Source organism: Balearica regulorum, chromosome 5 (assembly GCF_011004875.1).
Source record: "Balearica regulorum gibbericeps isolate bBalReg1 chromosome 5, bBalReg1.pri, whole genome shotgun sequence".
Classification (NCBI taxonomy): domain Eukaryota; kingdom Metazoa; phylum Chordata; class Aves; order Gruiformes; family Gruidae; genus Balearica; species Balearica regulorum.
This window is the reverse complement of record NC_046188.1, coordinates 8,538,155-8,557,667: the sequence shown is the minus strand read 5'-3', so window position 1 is coordinate 8,557,667 and position 19,513 is coordinate 8,538,155. Positions and strand designations below refer to the sequence as shown.

The following is a 19,513-nucleotide window of genomic DNA, read 5'->3' as shown; positions in this document are numbered from 1 at the left end:
TCTTATTTAGCAAGACAAAACCTTATCAACAGCATCTGAAATTAATTTTTTGTGCCCCCACTCCCTTTATTTTTAATTTGGCTTACATTTGGACCTCTTTCCTACCTGAAACCCAGGGCCAGAATTGCATTGCCTGATTGGAATTTAGACAACTCATGGTCTACATAACTCTGATGGATATGGATGAAGAATTGTATGAATTGCTGAATCCAGTAGCTTGACAAGGGAAACCAACACATTGCCATGTCCCCAGATCCAGTAGCAAGTCTGAACGTGTATTGCTATTAGGCATATACACACACAATACCTGTATCCACAGGCAACCACACAGATCAGTACAGACAGCAAATACAGCACTCACGCGAACACAAGCAGCAGAAAATACATGCATTTATACAAGATGGATCCCTCCGGTAGCTGGGTTTAGACAGTCTGTCAAGTAGCTAGTCTGAGGATCCCCATACCTCCCCAGCTGATGGCCTCTGCATCTGCAGCTTCATCCCAGTTGCTGGTACTCAGCCCTTCTCCCACACCAGTGGTCAGGGAAACACACATGTTCTATGGATCCCTCCAGTAACTGGCTTTAGAAAGTCAGTGTTCTCCCTTAGCTGGCCCCTGGATCCTCTGTTCTTCCAGGTACCTTGTGCAGAAACTCTCTTGCGTGCGCACGCACACACACAAACAGGTCTCTGGCAGCTGGTCCAAACCTATTGCCCTACTGGTAGTTGACACCCAGATCCTCTGGTCTTTCTAGTGGATGGCTTGGAATGCCTGGTCCCTCCAGGTGAACTGAAAAGCCTCTCCTGTGGACTTATCTGCTGGGTGTCATGGCCAGACCACAGGCTGATCATTCCCCTTTGATAGCCCTGAGAGAAGGCACTCAGTGTGCTTGTTGTCACTGATTAGGTTCTTGGGATTCTTCCATCTTCATCGTTCCTTTGTTTCTTTGTCTTCATGCACTTTATGAAGCCTTTAATCACCTACCCTAATGAAGAACCAGTCTGTGACCAGGGCAATAAGTCTTTAGGCAACACACCAAAAAGACTTCATAAATGTAATAATGTCAAGATAGTAGCAGTAGCAGAAAGGATGCTTTTGTCAAATTTGTTGTGGGATTGAAACCAAATGAGACAACTTATTATGCTTTAAGACTCCATGGTCTCTCTGTATGCAATAATAAATCTTGGTCTGATGTAGAGTTATGTTAGCACAGACATTTTCATATCTATGAAAATTCAACCTTTGAGTATCATATGTCAGTAAAAGTGTTGATGACTAGCTCAAAAAATTAACTTCTAAAAGATTTAGAGGACAATTGAGCTGTGCTATTAGAAATGTTTAGTGCTGGAAGATTCCAGTCTAAGGATCTCTTCAGTAATTTCACATTTTTAGATATCCTGATTTTTAATATGGTACAATCTTGCACATTAGTTACTGCCAAAGATTATTTGTATATCAGTAAACATAGTCCTTGTTACAGAATGCGTTGAAGGGGTGAGGGAAGTAGAAACCATGGCTGAATGTTTCAGCAAATCCCCATACCATGTTTTCGGAGGTGCTTTTAGATTCTTTCCATGGCAGCTCTGCAAGAACAGCTAACAGCGTTCCCACCCATAACACTGACAGAGACTTGGAGAATGTTTCATGTTGTCAGAATGAACAATAAATTAAAAGTCCAGGAATCTAAAGGGCTGCTCTTTGCAACAAATACAGCGTTCTGCATGCAGAACTCCAAACAGGGGGCTTGCTCCTTCTAGTTGTAGATACCTGAATTTGCTTTGGGGAAACTCCTGCTGCCTTAGTGGGATGTGGGGAGAAAGGGGGTTGCATCTCAGGAAGTCCCTAGCTGAACACCCAGCCAGCAGTGGGGTCCAGCTGTGCTTCTGGCTGAGGTATTTACTCTGTATCACGGCCCAGACTTTCAGAAGTCTTTCCTTCCCCCAGTTTACATCTAAAACAGAATTTAAAACCAGAATTTACAAACAGTTGTCTTTATTTGCATTGAAAGACCTGATTTATCTCTTTTTGATGTCAATGGGAATTTTCCCATGGACTTTAAAGTGAGTTAACTGAAGTTCAAAAATAAACATTTTTTACCATTGTTTTTTGTTTAGTAGAATAAAAAAAAGCCTCTGCTGAAGTCAGCAGAAAGAAAGTTAAGTCAATGCTGAATGCTCTAGAAACTCCAAAATTTGATGTGCAATATTAGAACATCCAATATTAGAGGGTTTTTCCCCTTCTCCCCAAACATTTGGATTTACATAATGCAACACTGAGAGAAAAAAAAAAACCCACTTCAATGCAATCATGTGCCTCTCGTGTCAGGCTCAAGAAGAGAACGCTGTGGATATCGAATCCTGCGTCGCCATCGTAATTCAGAAGATCAGGTGCATTGCATTGGCAAAGCTAAGAAATACGATGAGACGGCAACCCGCGTGAAAGAGATCCTGCTCAGCACAGTCAGTCCAGAGCAGTTTGTTTTAACGTTACTTGAAGCAGAGCCTCCCAACGTGTTGGTGAGTCGTCCCAGCAAACCATTCACGGAGGCCTCCATGATGATGTCCCTGACAAAACTGGCAGACAAAGAGCTGGTTCACATGATTGGTTGGGCCAAAAAAATTCCTGGTAAGAATTTCAATCTTGTTTTTGTTGATTTTATTCAATACTTTTGCCATCAATGTATCATTCTCTACCCTGAAATCATAGTACAGCACAGTAAATGTGTGGTTTGAAAATCTAAGTTTTCTATCCTATAAAGTAATGGACAAGTTATTGCTCTCAATAATTCACCTGGGTATATTTTGATTTAGACAATGACCTAGCCTATAAATTGCTATCTGCTGCTAGTTAAATACTTGTTCATTTTGCTAAAAAGCATAGTTGATGTTGCATGTAATTTCTACCTCATCAACTATAAATACCTGATTAATCTGATTTAGAAGGTTCATTAAAAGGTCTATTAACTAAATTGCTATTAAAAAGACTTTAAGACCAAATTCTTTCCTTGAATCCTGATAGAGGGTTTCTAATGCAGTTGATGAAAACTGAAGTGTGTCCAAGCACTACGCATCTACGATTACTACAGCTGACATAGTTGCTACACAAGAGCATCACATGCAAAGTGAAGCATAGTATTCATCTCAGAATTATCATGTGCTCTCCTTCAAAACAAAAATCAATAAGGATGCTTTTGGTTGTTGGCAACACAAACAACATCCACTGAAGTACAGCTCCATGCATTATTGCCTTGAACGTCTCAAATGAGACCGCAGTATCGTGGCAATGTACCTTTGCACTTCTTACAAATCAGAAGTGGTGAGCATTTGCAATTCCTTCTTCATGAAGTGCCCACGGTTAAAACAGTCAGAATAAAGAATAAAAGCAGCCAGCACACAGAGAAGACAGCTGGCAAAGTTGTGCAGAAAAACTTGCTGGCTGGCATAGACTAAACTGCAGACTGGCTGTCCAGTGAGATCTCAAGTGACCAACTAATAATAGCGAGCTGGAAGGAGCACGGAATAATTGACAGAGATATAGCAGCGTGGGGCTTAATCCTTACCTTCAGATATAGAGCTCTGTTAGAAGTGATGCCTACGGCTGTGCTTTACCCCACATGGTGATCTATTCTGCAGTGTGTCTGGTAGCCCTAACCCCAGGGCCATCAGGACTGAGGAGCCACCACACCACGGCTCCTCTCTTGGATTGTATGCTGAAGGCAACCAGAGCGTGCTGGTGCGTGCCCTGGTCTTGTCACACTCGTGTACGAAGAACAGCACTTGCTGCTGCTTGAATACGCACACAGGAAGACGTGACAGTAGTCCTCACGTCTAGAAATAAACTGAGTGTGTCCATAGTACGGGAAGCAAGCTTGGTGGAAAGTATTTTGTATAATCCTCAAACTAAGAATTTAGAATAAGGGGAGCACATCCTATTTCAGATGTAGGTGGAGGGGCTGAAGGTGCTTCCAGCTCCAGCTGCTGGACCACATCTCCTAGATGCAGATTACAGTCTCCACGGCTCAGCCTCTGTGCTGGAGGGTTCAGGTGTGATGGTTTTGGGGTGCGCAAATTCCAGGTCAGCTACTGGGGAGGAGACGCTTGCACAGCACAAGCATCCTCCATCCTGGCCATTTGCGAAGTCATAGTGGTTTTGCCATTAATGTGGAATGTTTTAAACTGAGAGCCTGAACCTTTGATCCTTATTTTTCCTGATTTAAGAAACTCTGAAAATAACTGCAAGCTAAGTAACCATGAGGGGTTAAATGGTGTCTATTGCTATAATTTCTTGTTTAATCAGAAAAACTTGATTAAAAGTTACCATTTTAGAGGACTCCAAATAGTTATGTTACTCCAGCAGAAAGTGAATTTTGAAGAAAAATCAGGGAAAGTCTTAGAAAATGACCTCATTTTAAGCAATATTTGAATGGGAAAAAACTCCAAAGCAACCTTTTCCATTTCCTGATTGATCTTAATTTATTTTTTAACTATATGTCAGCTTTTTTTTTAAAAAAAAACACCCAAACCCACACCACAAACCCAAAACCTCAGCCAGTTGAGATTAATGTTTTGAATTTTTTTAAAAGATCAGTTTCCAAACCAGCCCCAGTTCTGACATTGATCACTTTTAGTTGATTTTCAACATATGTCAGAAATAAAAACTGTTTCTTGGTGATAAGAGAACTGTATGAAGAAAAACCATTGAAGCAATCAAACCCCTTCAAAACAGTTCCTGGGAATGTCGATGCTTTATTGCGTATGTTTGTTTTTTCTGATCACTCCTGTTATGCAGAACAGAAATAAACACCAAATATAGCGGTGATGTTTAATATGTACTTAACTATAAATAATATTGTGATATTACGTAGTAGTTAGAGCATTTGCTTTAATGTGGATTTATTATTTTTTTCCATTAAAGTAACTGTGATGACTAAAGCTCAGGAATTTCAGTCTTCAAAAATTCTTGCCTGAAGTTAATCATTTAGATCCATGCTCTGGTTCCTGGAGGTAAGGTCTTTGAAAAAAAATACGGAGTTCTTGACTAATGGCCCAGTGAACAGTAATTTTACTTTCTGTAAAGCTGAATCTTTGCTTTGGTGCAGTTGGGTAAGAAGCCCATTTTCACCTCTAAATTATTATTGGATGTTATTTTGACACTCACTGAAAGTGAAAGAAAATCTTTTTATATTTCCTCATAGATGTTGATCTTAACACTAACTTTTTTCCTAAATAGGAAAGATAAATGTTTATATTTTATTTTTTTCCTATTTTATATTTAATGACATTCTTTTGTTGTGTCTTTTACTCTGTGACTATTTTTGTAGGTACTTTCAGCTTAATGGATTGTATTTTTGTTGTTGCTCAGTAAAACAGAAGCTGACACCTGGATTTTTTTCCTTCTGAATTCCTAGTATTTTAATTCGAAATTGTCAGATGGCAGAAAATAACTTCTATAATTGCCTTTTACTTTGTTGACCTAGACTATGAGAGCTGAACGTGGTTCATAGCTGAACCTGTATTGCTAATCGATAGGATGTTGTCATAATATTGAAATTTGGATTCATTATGCAACTTAGTGTGTTGCCGGCCAGAGCAATGCTAGTTATTAAACATCCAGCACATATTTCTTCTTGTCTGTCTTAGTAATTACCTAATTAAATTAAATTAGTAATATCTAATTAAATGATCAGGTATAGAGCAGGCAATTTAAAGGATGTGCACTACAGCCAGAGAAAAATAAGTTGTTTAATGTACTCTGCAGCAAATGAAAGGGGACTTCTGCAATGGAAGCTGCGGTGGTTATCTGCCGTCCTCGGTCTTTAAAGCGTGAGATTGTTAGCAAAGGTATAGTCCTTCTAATGGCTGCGCTCAGTGGTCATAAATCATACTGCTGGTGCTGACAATGTGAGTTTAGCGGATGACATCCGGGATAAATCTGGATCTTTAAGTATCTGCAGATTGAACGCTGGGACTTGGTCTGACATCTCGCTCAGCTGAGACAGTTTTTAAACCCAGTAACTGGTTGTTTATGCAGAGAAATCAGCACACGCCGGTGTAAATGTTTATTTAAATAAACTCCTGAAATGTCTTTGGGCTGTTGTTTCCCAGGAAACTGCCACTGTCAGTTTATACTATTCACACCTCCATGATTATTTTTCTAAAAGCGCTTTTAAAATTATCAGTGTGTGTCTGACAGGTAATCTGTTGTTGGCTGTGGATTCTGTAGTAAATTCTGTGACAGCAAAATCCAGGAGGGAAGGTCCCACTCAGAGGCTCCTGTTTACTCTGCTTATTAAATAAGGAGCAAGGCTGTTGATTTTGAAAGGCAGCGCTTTTAGCAATGATAAGAGAGAGTGCACATTACCCAGTTCGTGTCAACCCAGGACTAACACTGACTGTCTTCCAGCCTAGTAGTTTAGTAAGATTAAAATGCAGGGAGCATTTGTATAAATTACTGACAGCAGATTTTTTTGACAGCGCAAACGTACTGGGTATATTTTAAGACCTCAGACAACTGGCAAGAACTGCGGGAAACCTGTCCCCGTGGCCAGGCTGTGTAAGGATTTTTCACTATGTGGAGTCGTAGGTACCAGCTCATCTAAAAACGAAGCACCTTTGTGAAGAGACCTATCTAATGCAGCTCTGCTTCGAAAACTGTGGCCTGATCTTGGTTTTGAACACAGCTATGGTTTGACCACTGAACTGGTTGTCATCGTATCTGTGCTTTATTTCCTTGACCGAGCAGTCTGCTTTCCCACTTGCATTTTGATAATTCACACTTCTTTCTGTGTTTTGGGGGTTTTTTTGGGGGGTTGCATGTGTGTTGATTTTATTTCTCTTTATTTGGCTTCTATGCATCTTTTTTGCAGGGGAAGGGAGAGGGAGGATGACGACCGTCTCTCCCGTCTGGCTGTGTTGCAGTGCTATCTGCCGCCTGGTTGTAACTTCTGGAGACAACTAAATTCTGGAACAGGCTTCTGCACAGTGCACTAATTCTGTTCTTGCTTCTAGAGTGCTGTGAATGGAGGCAATGGGGTCACTAATACATTCACCAACTACCCTCATCTTTTTTTTTTTTTCCTGGTTTATCACAGTTTTGGGGAATTTTGGCAGGAAAAGGATGAGCTGAGGTCAACACGTGTCATTTACAAAGGGGATGATAACACAGAGGCACCAAGATGTGAATTCTTTCAGAGTTACCCAACAAACCCAGAAACATGCCTGTCTTATGAGATAAAAAGATCCCTGCAAGTCACAACCGTATGTGTTCTGGGGAAGAACAGACTATTTTCTTAGTAGTCCTCTGCAGTGCAATGCAATGATCTCCGACAAATGCGAGTTTCCCAAGTGCTTCCCTGGTGCCCCTTGGGAGGCTGCGGGACCATCACCTAAAGAGGTGGCCAAGCAGAAGGCAGGTCCTCTGCAGTCACTTGAGTTTCACCAGCTGTATGGGACTAATTGCATGTGACCATCACTCTGCTTTATTTCAAATGTTTTGTGGAAGATTTGACAATGATAAGAAGAAATATTTATGTTCCTATTCAGGAAGGCAGCATGGTCCTTCTGATGTCAGTGTTCCTTTTTCTGGCTTTCTTCACAACCCATATTTCTTTTTGTTCCTTATCTACTCAGTCTTTTTTATCAAAACAGAGAAATAAACAGATTGATTTATTTTATTCTATTTTCATCATTTTAGGCTTCATTGATCTCAGCCTTTATGATCAAGTAAGACTCTTGGAAAGCTGCTGGATGGAAGTTTTAATGATTGGTTTGATGTGGAGATCAATCGACCATCCTGGGAAACTAATTTTTGCACCAGACCTTGTATTAGACAGGTAAGAGAAATAAACTTCTTGAGAACACTTCATATTAGCATGTTTGGAGGTGGGGTGAATGGTAGGAGGAAGAGGATTAAGTATGGGAGATGCTATTAATAGTTTATCTAACAATATCCTTTACTGGTATTTATAAGAATAACATCTACATCCTTACAGGGGCCTAAGGAATGCTAACCATAAATAGTATTGTTAATCTTGCCAGTTCCTTAATTCCTGTAGCACATGACGGTGGGAAGTTTATCTGTATTTTTCACACCTTTTGTTGGTTTTGTTCCTTTTGTTCCAAGCCTCTAGATGCTGAGTCTGTAGACACACAAACACAATGTACAACATCATTGTCAATCAATTTCTTCCAGCTGATAGATTTTCTCCTCCCATCCCTCAGAAAAAGCAGACATAGTGTCAGGCCATATGTTATTATTTTAAGTAGCTTTTCTACCCATTTTTCTTTGTGCCCCAAGCGCAGACTTCATAAATATCTATAATAATGACCATTGCAGCACTAGTTAAAAGGGATTTAAAAACCCCTAGTTTGCTTTTTAATATACTGAATGTGGGTTTTTTTAAGCTAAAGCAGGGCGTTTGTGAGATTAAAAATTATTTCTCCATAACATCATGCACCAGCAGGGAAAAACAGGGATTAGTAAGAGTGTTTTTCTATGGACCTTAGAAGGATTTGACCTAGGCTTCACATTGATAAAAAGTCAGGGAAACAATCCACTCTCTTGGGTAGGTTTAAAATGCCTCTTAACCTTTTCAGCCTGGGGAAACGCACATCTGTACCAGTTCTGTGGCTTGAGCTGAATAATAATCATCGTTGTAGATACAGAAAGCAAAATGGCTTAGTACAGGAAATAAATTTTATTTATAAAAGATATGAAATAAATTATTATTTGCTCATATAAAATTCAATGCAAGGACACGCTGCATTGTTCAATGCAATGATAAGAAATTCCTGCAAACGTACGATACATTTAGTTCCTTGGGAGCTAATATGTGCTCAATAGAGTGAGCTTACTTGATGCATTCCTTCATCTCCACACGACACAGCAGAGTGGGAGCTAGCAAGCATCTGGGCATGCTGGAATTTTTTATTTTTTTTTTAAGACACGCATATATAAAACTGGTCTGTAACTTGATTGTTTTTATCCTACCTGAACTTCAGCTACATTTCCTACATAATCTTTGTAGACAAGGACTTCTCTGATGCTTCCTTGTGTCTTTGGTTTGAAACCGGCAGCTGCCTGTCCTTCTCCAAAGTTTAAAATTCTCCTTGCTATGAGGAAGACAGGAAACTGGCAATGTGCAGGCAGCTGCCTTTCTGCAGGCAGTACGTGCTGCACCTGGTTAGTGTTATCTGCCTGAGCCTGCCCTGCAGCCTGAAGGCTCAGCACCTTCCTCTTGGGATCCAGTAGAGAAGTAAAGTTCTTTTAATTCTCCTGCGCTGCCGTGCTTAAGTCTCTCTCGTCTTAAAAACATTACAGAGGAAAAATAAAAATTCTCATATTCCAGATAGTATGAGAATACTGTGTCATAGAGCTTAATTGCTTTTTTAGTCCAGCACATGTAAAAAAAAACAACCACAAATCTAAGCAAAAAATAGAAATAGTAACTTCAGTGGTTTGAAATTTGCTGCTGCTTAATTTTAAACCCATTGGAATGGCTTCGGGTTGTTTGTTGGGGTTTTTTTTTCAGATCAGAAAATGGGACCATTTCTAATACTCAAAATGGAGAAAGCTGCATTCATTAAACACTTGCAAACATAAAAATAACCAAACCACAAACCCTCCAAAAACCCCCAAAAATCGGTTTACATTTAAACACCTTGAAAGAAAAAGGATGGGGATAGAGGTTGTTTTATTCTTTAAAAATATTTTGTTGTTCCAAGGAACTTATTTAAGGGGTCTTTCTTACTCACCAAGTCCTGAGAGCTCCCTCAGGTACAAATAGCGATGTCACCGGTTGCGGTATTAACTCCTTGTGAAACAAATCTGGAAAGTGATTCAATGCTACAGAGATTCCAACTGATTATCCAGAATTACACTGGCTGTGAGGTTAAAGCCTCTTACAGAAATATGGTCGTACTTAGCTGCGCTCAAGCCTGCGTGCACTTTAAAGAGGAAATCAGTTTCTCTAGAGACCTGCTACACCAGTGTAATTTTCAATTTAGAGTTCACGATAGAACTTTTTGAATTCCTCCAAAGATGAAATGGAGAGGCCTTTTGCAGCCTCCTTTGTGCTTTGACTTTTATCTGACGGAGTCAGAGTTCCTTAATTCTACTTTTTCGGTAACATTTTAAATGTGTTTCCACAGGGATGAGGGGAAATGCGTAGAGGGAATTTTGGAGATCTTTGATATGCTCCTGGCCATGACCTCGAGGTTCCGAGAGCTGAAACTGCAGCACAAGGAGTATCTGTGTGTCAAGGCAATGATCCTCCTCAATTCCAGTGAGTACATGGTTGACTCTGACGCTCACCAAATTGTACTTTTTATTTTGAGGGTGGCTGGGAAATCAGCCTCTAAAAATGGCAGAAATATCAAATGAGATAAAGCCATTGAAAGAGAACAACAGGAAAGGACTTCTAACTGTCAGATTGTGAGGATTTTTGCTCAAGAAACTTCTGAGCTGTATCATTTGCTGGCTTTAGGGTTTATGTCCTGTTGTAAGAACTGCGTGAAAGACCCAAAGTCTGACCGCTTCTCGCAAGGTGGGGTTCATGGCCCAGGCTGCGGGTATAGCCTTTCCAATGAGAACTTTTCCTCGTATCTCTGCGGATCCTGGTTGTGTGTAAAGTTATTGTACAGCTCTACAAACCTGTCCTTAATTCTTAATTCTACTAAAACTAGTTACTCGACTGAGTGATGATTAATTTGGCTTAAATGTTCCTATTTAACAGTGATTAATTGGTAGAAATGATTGAAAGTACTCAACAGTTCTGCAAGATGAATTTCAGGATAGCAGCTTTGCTTTGCAGCCTTTTACACAAGGCAAACAGGAGCGTGTGTTTGCTAGTTTAGGGTAGTCTGCAGTAAAACAATTTTATTCCCCAGAACATTTTGTAATTAGTGTTGTCAAAAAAGCTCAGCAACAAAATAACACCTACCTATTTACATCTACTGTTTTCAGCAAGTTGCTGCTGCATGCTTCTCAGCCCAGTTCTGAAGGGGAATAGTCCAGCTGTTATCCCACTTGTTTATACAGGCATACCATTATTTCAACAGACAACAAAAGCTGTTTGTTTTTTTCTTAAAAAACCACACAACACACAACCCAACAAAAACCATGTTCACCAGCCATATTTTCCTCAAAGCCTCACCTCTCAAAAAAATCTCTCCTTACACCTCTCCCTGCTCTCCTTTCTTGTAAAAGTTAATCTTTTCCTCCTAATTTCAAGGCGTTCTGGAGTTCTGTCCTTCCATAAATATCTTTGGGAGGATTTTTTTTTTTCCTCAGGTCTCTTTTGCTCTATCAATAATGTTGTTGGTGGTCTGTGTTTCCAGACCTTCCTTGTGGTGATTTCTTCTCTTCCCTCTCCATATCCCCAACCCCTTTTTTTTTTGCTTTTGCTGACTCTTAAGGTTTCTCACTGTAGGCAAGTTCTGTATTATGTCCCCCTTAGTGAGTTGTAGGGAGACCATGGCAGGCTGGGTCTATGAGCAATGTTTCTCACCATGTTCTCCTCCCTCCCCGGGATATACTCAGAGAAAAAGTTCTTTTTCAGCAAGAAGGGATTAGAGCAAGCATAATGCTATAGTTCATAATAGTTACTAAACTACAAGGTACAGAGTGATTCAAAGGAAAAAAATCCTGGAGAATGGAGAGCATGTCCATTCTCTGGACTGTAGGGTCTAAGTCATAGACTCACGGAATGGTTTGGGTTGGAAGGGACCTCAAAGACCACCTAGTTCCAACCCCCCTGCATTGTGCAGGGACACCCTCCACTAGACCAGGTTGCCCAAAGCCTCATCCAACCTGGCCTTGAACACTTCCAGGGCAACCTGTTCCAGTGCCTCACCACCCTCTGAGTGAAGAATTTCTTCCTAACATCTAATCTAAATCTTTTAGCTTAAAGCCATTACCCCTTGTCCTATCACTACACTCCCTGATAAACCGTCCCTCCCCAGCTTTCTTGTAGGCCCCCAAATCCAACAAGTTGTCTTGGGAGGATTTGAGAGAATTACGCAGTTGGCAAATTTTGGCAAAGGAATGTAAGTTGGAGCTTAGTGTGGCACATAGAGCATCGTTTGTACAGTCTTGAGGGGGCCCAGGAAATGTATCATCTCTGAGCCTGTTGAAATATTACATCAGAAAAAATTCCTGTCATAGCTTTTTTTCTTCCTCATGAGCAGGGAGTATTTCTTTCTCTCTCCTGTTAGGCATGTTTCCCTTGTCAGCGGAAGAACCTGAAAGCAACAGGAAACTGCATCATCTGCTTAATGTAGTCACAGACGCTTTGGTGTGGGTTATTGCGAAGAGTGGCATCCCCTCGCAGCAGCAGACAACTCGTCTGGCCAATTTGTTGATGCTCCTTTCTCACGTCAGACACGCAAGGTAAGTTTTACGGAACGTGTGTAACGCATAAGGTGTTCGCATTGATTACGGCTGCAAAGCAAGGCTTGAACTCTGGAGCACTCCTGAGGGAATCCTGGTACTGCTCTTCATCTCTGGTCATTGTAAGGCTTTCCTTCCCAGCACAACTAAATAGACAACATACTCAAGTGCTTGCTGGCACTCAGAAATATTGTGTTGATATTAAAAAGCTGTCTTAACTGTACTACATTAAATTGTTCGTTATGTATCTGCCTGAAAAGTTTAACTATAATAACACAAATTCAGCCTTTAAAAAAAAAAAAAAAAAAAAAAAAAATCCCACCCAGCCACCAAAATGCTTCTGTCTGAAATAAAGGTGTCTTTCAAAACTGCTCTGCAGTGTGGGCTTTGGTGGAGCAAAGTGTACTTTGGGTGCCATGTTTGTCTCAGGCCAAATTTGTTGTGTGTCCTGGGAGCAACTATTAGGTCTTTTACTCAGAACCACAGCATTTTTGCCCAGTGACTTGTGCTACAGCGATGGCCACGCTTCTGCTTTCCCTATGGGAAGCAACTCCTCTGCTCCCTGCAGTTCCTGGACCTCCTTGAGCTGCTCATCTTTGCTGGCAGTACAGCAGACTCAAACAGATGCTTTAATTTTCAGGCTGTTTGTAATTTTAAATTATTCCTCAGAGACCAGCTATTCATAAAGCAGTCTTATGCCTTGGCTGTGGGGTGTGTGTCCAGGAAAGACGGTCCTGGGACCAGGCTGGAGCATGCAAGGAGAGACGGGCATGTCTGACTTTGTGTAGGGACACTGGAGGAGGGACGGCCACCCTTGCAACAAGCTTCCTGGCAGAGCGGGTGGCAGCAGCAGGGACCTGACTGTACGAAAGGGCAACTTTTAACAGCCAGGTCGTGAACGGGGGTGAGTTTGAGAGCTGGCCCTCGGCCGAAGCCTGGAGGCTACTTGTTGTGACACGTCTTCTTTACATGGCTTAGCACTGGTCAGTCAATTACACTTTGTTCTGGAAATTACTGATGCTTTCAGCCTTGATTACCAAATGATGCAGGGTTCTCAAGAGCTCTGTGTGTGTGTGTGTGTGTGTATGTGGGCCACAATTTATTCTTTGCCATTAACATATTTATAACTCTTGAATTGTAGCAGAACCTCATTTTTCTGAAAGCATTGCCCGCCTCCCAATCCAATCCACCAGGTCAGCTATGTGCTGGCTGGCTGCTGCTATTTCCACTGTGATAAATTTGTCGTTGAGCAAGTACACTTAGATTTCAACCCCAAAGCCTTGAGTGCATCTGAGGTGTATGTATGTGCAACTGCAATGGCAACGGCCATCTCCTGCTAGTCCAAATCATGGTACAGCCACAGAGCGTTCATGCTAACGAGGTGTCATTGCATCTTACTGCATAACAAAAAATTAGTTTTAGAGCCTGTAGCAAGATCTGAAATTGGTCATGCAGAGAGAAAACAAACTGCTTGAAGCTAGCCAGGGTAATTTGGTCTTCCTCTTCAGGCAGACAGCAGAGGCAGGTAGTCACTAGAGCTATACATTGTAAATTCTCCTTTTGCATAAAGCTGCCGCGTGTGGGCCTCCCACGTTTACAGCATCAAAGAGGTTTTTCGCTTTGATTTCAATAGGGTCGGTACATCGGAATTATTTTCTGAAGTCAGTTTGTGCAATGTAAAACAAATCTTAGTTCTCTAAAGAGTAAAACACTCAGCTTTAAAGTATTGGGATGTTGCTACTGTTGCTAGTGGTAAGTGATTTCAGGGACTGCAGCAGCTAACTCCTCTTAACTCCTAATGAAAAAAGGACTCTCTGGAAGCCATGAGCGTGTTTTCCTTCTCTGCGTTGTCGGACCCAAATCACTGACTTATTTTCTGTTCTTCTTCACAGTAACAAAGGAATGGAACATCTCCTGAGCATGAAGTGTAAAAACGTGGTCCCCGTGTATGACTTGCTGCTGGAGATGCTGAATGCACACACTCTCCGAGGCCAAAGGAAGTCCCCGGTCACACATCCCGAATTTGGCCCACTAGAACAAATGGAGACTGGAGACGCTCTGCGAAATGGGGCAGCCCAGTAATTCTGTCGAGACCTGGAAATGTGAAGCTTGTTCAAAGCTATGGGAGAAAACAAAGCTGCTGCGATGGGACTGCTGAAGTGTGACTAAGTGCAAGTCCTCATCTCTTCTAGATTTGCACATCGGTATCTCGGGAAAGGCTGGTGGGATGCACCCCTCTGTCCGTGTTTCTGACGTTATAACAGCTGCACTTTTATAGTGCCTTTTCTGAGACTCTTCAAAAGCACCTTATGAAATTAAGCCTCAGAACAGTTACTGCAAGACAGGGAATTACTGCCTCTCCTTTTCAGAGGCAGGTGAACTGAGACAGAGAGATACGGGCCTGGTTTGAGATGACAGAAGTCTGTGTCAGGGCTAGGAGCGAGCACCTCGGTCTCTGTCTCCCAGAACAAGGCTTTTAAGCGCTGACTAGATGCTCTCCTCTTTCAGCGTGAGATTGTATGAAATGTAGAGCAGCATTGCTTGGGACAGACCCGCTTACCTGTGTGTGCTGGTCCCTGGAGAATACCAGCTTTGCAGCTGCTCTAAATAAAGTGCCGAGATATGTACCGTGTAAGGGAGTTTCTTCTGTTCTTAAATATGCAATGGCTGCAAGGGCCTTCATTTGAAGGCCATTCAGAATAGCGTCTAGGGCCAGTTGAGAGCCTCTTCAGAAACGTTAAACCAAGCTTAAGTTTGTATTTTGTGAGCCTGTTCTTAACACTCACATTATTATCTGTGTATCATTCTTCAGTGCTTTAAACAATGACCAAACTGCCTGGATATTTCAGTCAATGCTGACCTTTGAAATGTGTTTTGTCTGTGAGATTAACATGTTGTTTTATATATTTATTAATGATGTTAAATCTGTTATAATATTTAGGTACAAGAGGTTGCTTTGTGAATATTAACTGCTTGCATTTGCATACGATCTGCTAATCAGGGCTTGTGAAATCAGCTAGAAACAAACCATCTTCCCTCCCCTTTTGACTCCCCTGTGGAATTACGTCTCCTGCCCACCCGAAACGTCCCGCAGCCGTCTTGCGGGGGGCGAGGCAGTGGACGGGATCTAACAGGGACCTGCTTTTGCCTGCTGCCCTCAGGTTTGCCGCTTGCTTGTTTTCAAAGCGCATGGCGCCTTATGCTGTGGTTTTCATAGCTTGTATGGATCCCTCAAAGAGCTGGGGGGGATGATGGTTCTGGCACTTCCTTTGCTTCACAAGTGTGATGACTTCTTTGAATGTCACTGAAGACGCGGGTTTAAACCCTCCTGTTGTGCTGATTTCTCCATGTCTTTAAGCTGCACTGTGCAAAAAAACCCGGAGGAAATAGGCTGGCCGATGACCTCAGCGATGAGCAGGATGGCATCATTTGTTCCGGCAACTGCCAATATCACATTTTGATGTGAGCTAGAATTGCAGTCACTCTAAATGGATATGTTTAAATATAATACATATATGTTCTGGGCATTTCAGGTATGGTGAAATTAAATTGGGATCACACCAAAAGTCTATTTTGAGCCAATAAATCTTTTGAATTAGGGACTTTGATTCGTATGCTATTTGCATACTTTGAATATTAGTCAACCTTTGACCTTGGTGGTTTTTTTTAAAGCCAAGGACAATATTTTTTATAGAAGGAGCATAAAGAGTTTTCAGTGAGTTACACAAATCTATTGTCTTGTTTCGATCTTGTACTATACCAGATACTGCTGATGGTCTAAATTTTTACTAGCTACCTTTTTATTGTTTTTAAGAAACTGTAATATAGCAGTGCCCTTCTACCTAAGTGTAATATTTACTGCAAAAGAGAGAAAAAATGTGAGTACAGTCTGGAATTCATTGGTACTTTCATTCCGAGGGAAGTTTTGCTGTGAAGCAGACGTGTTTCAGTGCTTTGGGCCTTGATCACCTTCTGGCCTCAGCGCCTGCTGTATCGTTCTTTCTCCGATTTTCCTTATCCTGTGTAAACTTTTTGTTTAATACAGTTTTTCACAGAAATGTTTAAGTGATTTTTTTTATTTGTTTTGCTTTAGAAGCGCTGAATTTCTGTGCAATCTTGAAACAAACCTCTTAAAAAGAAAACAGGAAAGAGTGGGTATAAACTGTAAAATTAACTTCTAAATGGAAAATTGCTCTGGATTGACTCTGTAAAAGGGCGATGCTGCAGATTTGTGCCAAGTGTTGTGACTCATATATGCCGTTACTAGCACAGTGCAAATAGGGAAATGATGTGATTTTAACAGATATTTTTTGTCTTGTTGAACATAATTTTATTAAAAGTTACGACTAGTGTTTTAAACTGGGCAAAAGCCAACAGCTGTCGACTCGCTGGATTAACGTAGCTGTGTTCAGATTTGGATAAGGAGAAGGTGCGTGTTCATCGCACAGTTACATAAACAGGCAGCTGTGGGACGAAATGACGAGGAACAAGGGTGCCTTCATCTCCTGAGAGTGATGCTGGCTTTATCACGGGTCTGTATCCCAGTGACGCTCTCAGATGCTGCATTCCTGGTGCGGAACGTGTCCCCGTCCCTGCCAGGCCTGAGCGGAGCTGCCGCGCCGCGTTTCGGTTTAGATACTGGGAGGCTTTTCCAGGCTCAGCATGAACAGATTGAGTGCTGAGGGGCTGGGAGGAGAGCGGGGCTGGTTTACGGCTTTGCTCCGCTGCTCTGCTGCACATCAGCTTCTGCTCCTGAGCTGGGACCTGGCCAGGGGTGGCTGTTTCTACTTGGGAAAATGATGCTGCAGGTCTGGGATGTCTGCAGAGGTGAGCAAACTTGGTTCATGCAGGAGTGCCGGTTGCCATGGATTTAAAAAGGGAAGGAAGGGAGGAAGTAAAAAGCCCAAAGTTTTCCTTATGCATGCTGTTGAAAACATGCAGAGGTTCCTTTCAAGTCTGGAATCAAATAATAAAACAACATTGATTTTTTTTTTTATTTTTAAATTTTTTTAAAGAAATGTGGTAAGTCTTGAAGCATTTCAGACAGGTGAAATGCTTTGTCTCCAGGAATGCAAGACCTTTTCCACAACTCCATCTTTTGCAAATTACCATTTGTAGTGCTGTAACATTGCCCGTCAGAGAGGAGAACATGGGGAAAAGATGGGTTGGAATATTCTCCCTTGAGGTAGTGCCTGACAGGCACATCCTAGAAAATGTGTAGCAAACTAAGACAGGTAGCACTTAAATATTTTTTTTTCAATAAATAGGCATATTTACATAATAATAGTATGGAAAGTGCTGGAACATTTCCTTATAAGTGTTGGAACTTTTCCTCCTGATGGCCTGTGGAGTATGGAAGGCTTTTTCTGCGTTTGCATCATTAGAGTCGTTTAACAGAGCCTAGCAGTGAATTGGGCCCTGAGGAAGTTGCCTCCTGGGCATATTTGAGCTGTCACCAGTGATCAGCCTCTTTGAGGTAAGAATTTTTGTCTTCTTTGGACTTTATCATAAAATCATAGATTCATAGAAAGGTTGTCCCTGAGGAATGCCACTCATCGCTGATCTCCACTTGGACATCAAGCTGTTGACCACAACTCTTTCAGTGCAACCATCCAGGCAATTCCTTATCCATCAAGTGGTCCATCCATCAAATCCATGTCTCTCCAATTCAGAGACAAGGATATCATCCAGCATGGTGTCAAATGCTTTGCACAAATCCATGCAGATGACATCAGCTGTTCTTCCCTTATCCACCAACACTGTAACTAACTCCATTGTAGAAGGCCACCAAATTTTTTGGGCATGATTTGCCCTTAGTGAAGCCATGTTGGGTGTCACCAATCACCTCCTTATTTTCCATCTGCCTGAGTGTAGTTTCCAGGAGGATCTGCTCCATGATCTTGCTGGGCACAGAGGTGACACTGACCAGGTCTTGGCTTTCTTGACTTAGCCAAGCTGGCCTCCTGCCTCCCCTGTCTGCCTTCTTGCACATTGGGATAGAAAACATTTATGCCCTGAGAAAAAGGTCTTCAAATATCCCCCAGCTCTCATTTGCTCCTTTGCCTCTGAGCGCAGTTTCCCAAGAGATCCCCCACACTAGTGCCCTAAACAGCCAAAAGTTTGCCTTTCTGAGGTTTAGAGTCCTGACTCTACTTTACACCCATCTTGTATCCCTCAAGATTAAGAATTCCACCAGGGTGTGATCGTTGCAGCCCAGGGTACCTCCAATCTTGACCTTTCTGATAAGTTGTTCTGCTTTAGTGATCCTCTCCTCTGGTCGGGCTCTCCATCACCTGCACTAGGACTGCTTGCAGTTTACTGTGCTGCTTTTCCAGCAGATGTCCAGGTGGTTGAAGTTCCCCGATCAGAATCAGGGCCTACAACTGTCATTTAGAATTGCTTGCAGAAGATTCAAAATACTAAGTCTAAACTGGCACAGAAGTTTCACGTGGAACCTCAGCCTGAACATGCCGAATATCGCTAACAGCCATGGCCACAATTGGGGTCTGGAAAGGCACGACGCTGCTGCTGCCAGGGGTGCTGATGGCTTTGGAGCCTCACTATACGGAAAGCAAGCCTAGGCTTTTCCCATTAAGCTGGATCCGAATGATTTTTTAAAATCTGTCCCACAAAGCCTGCTTTTGTGCATCCAAGGTTGTTTCTTTGTCTGAATAATAGAAAATAGTTGTGCACTGATGAAATAGCTGCTATTCCCTAGGATGTGCTTTAACCCACATATATTAAAAATGTAGTTGTGATTATGGGTCTATTTTGATCTCAGCACAGCGAGCACATGGCAAAGGTAGATGGCACTCTCCCTTCCCTGCCCTTCCCCACCAAGGTAAGTGCCCATGGGACACAGGTTGCTCTTACCTTGAAAGCTGACGCTAAAAACAGAGTACGGATTTGCACGGCTTTGTCTGAGGCGCCTTAAAGTGAGTCCAGCCTAAGGGCCCATCACAGGAATTACTGTTTTATAGGGCTGAATACTGATCATCGATATATTCAATATATATACATCAATATATTCTGCCCAGTTCCCTGGATGGCAGAGTGTGGTGGTGCAATTTCCCCCCCCTTCTTGAGCATCTTGGTACTTGGTGCAATTCCCCCTTCTCAGGGCCAC

At 41.9% G+C, this 19,513-nt stretch overlaps 1 protein-coding gene across 5 annotated transcripts in view; it reads left to right on the top strand.

The window, feature by feature from the left end:
• Nucleotides 1-16,746, top strand: part of ESR2 (estrogen receptor 2) — a 38,306-nt gene extending 21,560 nt beyond the window's left edge. For 3 of the 5 annotated variants that reach the window (XM_075753368.1, XM_075753367.1, XM_010301449.2), the window contains exons 5-9: nucleotides 2,326-2,625; nucleotides 7,693-7,831; nucleotides 10,149-10,282; nucleotides 12,213-12,387; nucleotides 14,280-16,746. In XM_075753368.1, coding sequence (XP_075609483.1) covers nucleotides 2,326-2,625; nucleotides 7,693-7,831; nucleotides 10,149-10,282; nucleotides 12,213-12,387; nucleotides 14,280-14,469 — 938 coding nt within the window. In that variant the 3' untranslated portion in view covers nucleotides 14,470-16,746. The other 2 variants (XM_075753370.1, XM_075753369.1) reach the window with 2 other exon arrangements.
• The last annotated feature ends 2,767 nt before the right edge of the window (nucleotides 16,747-19,513 follow it).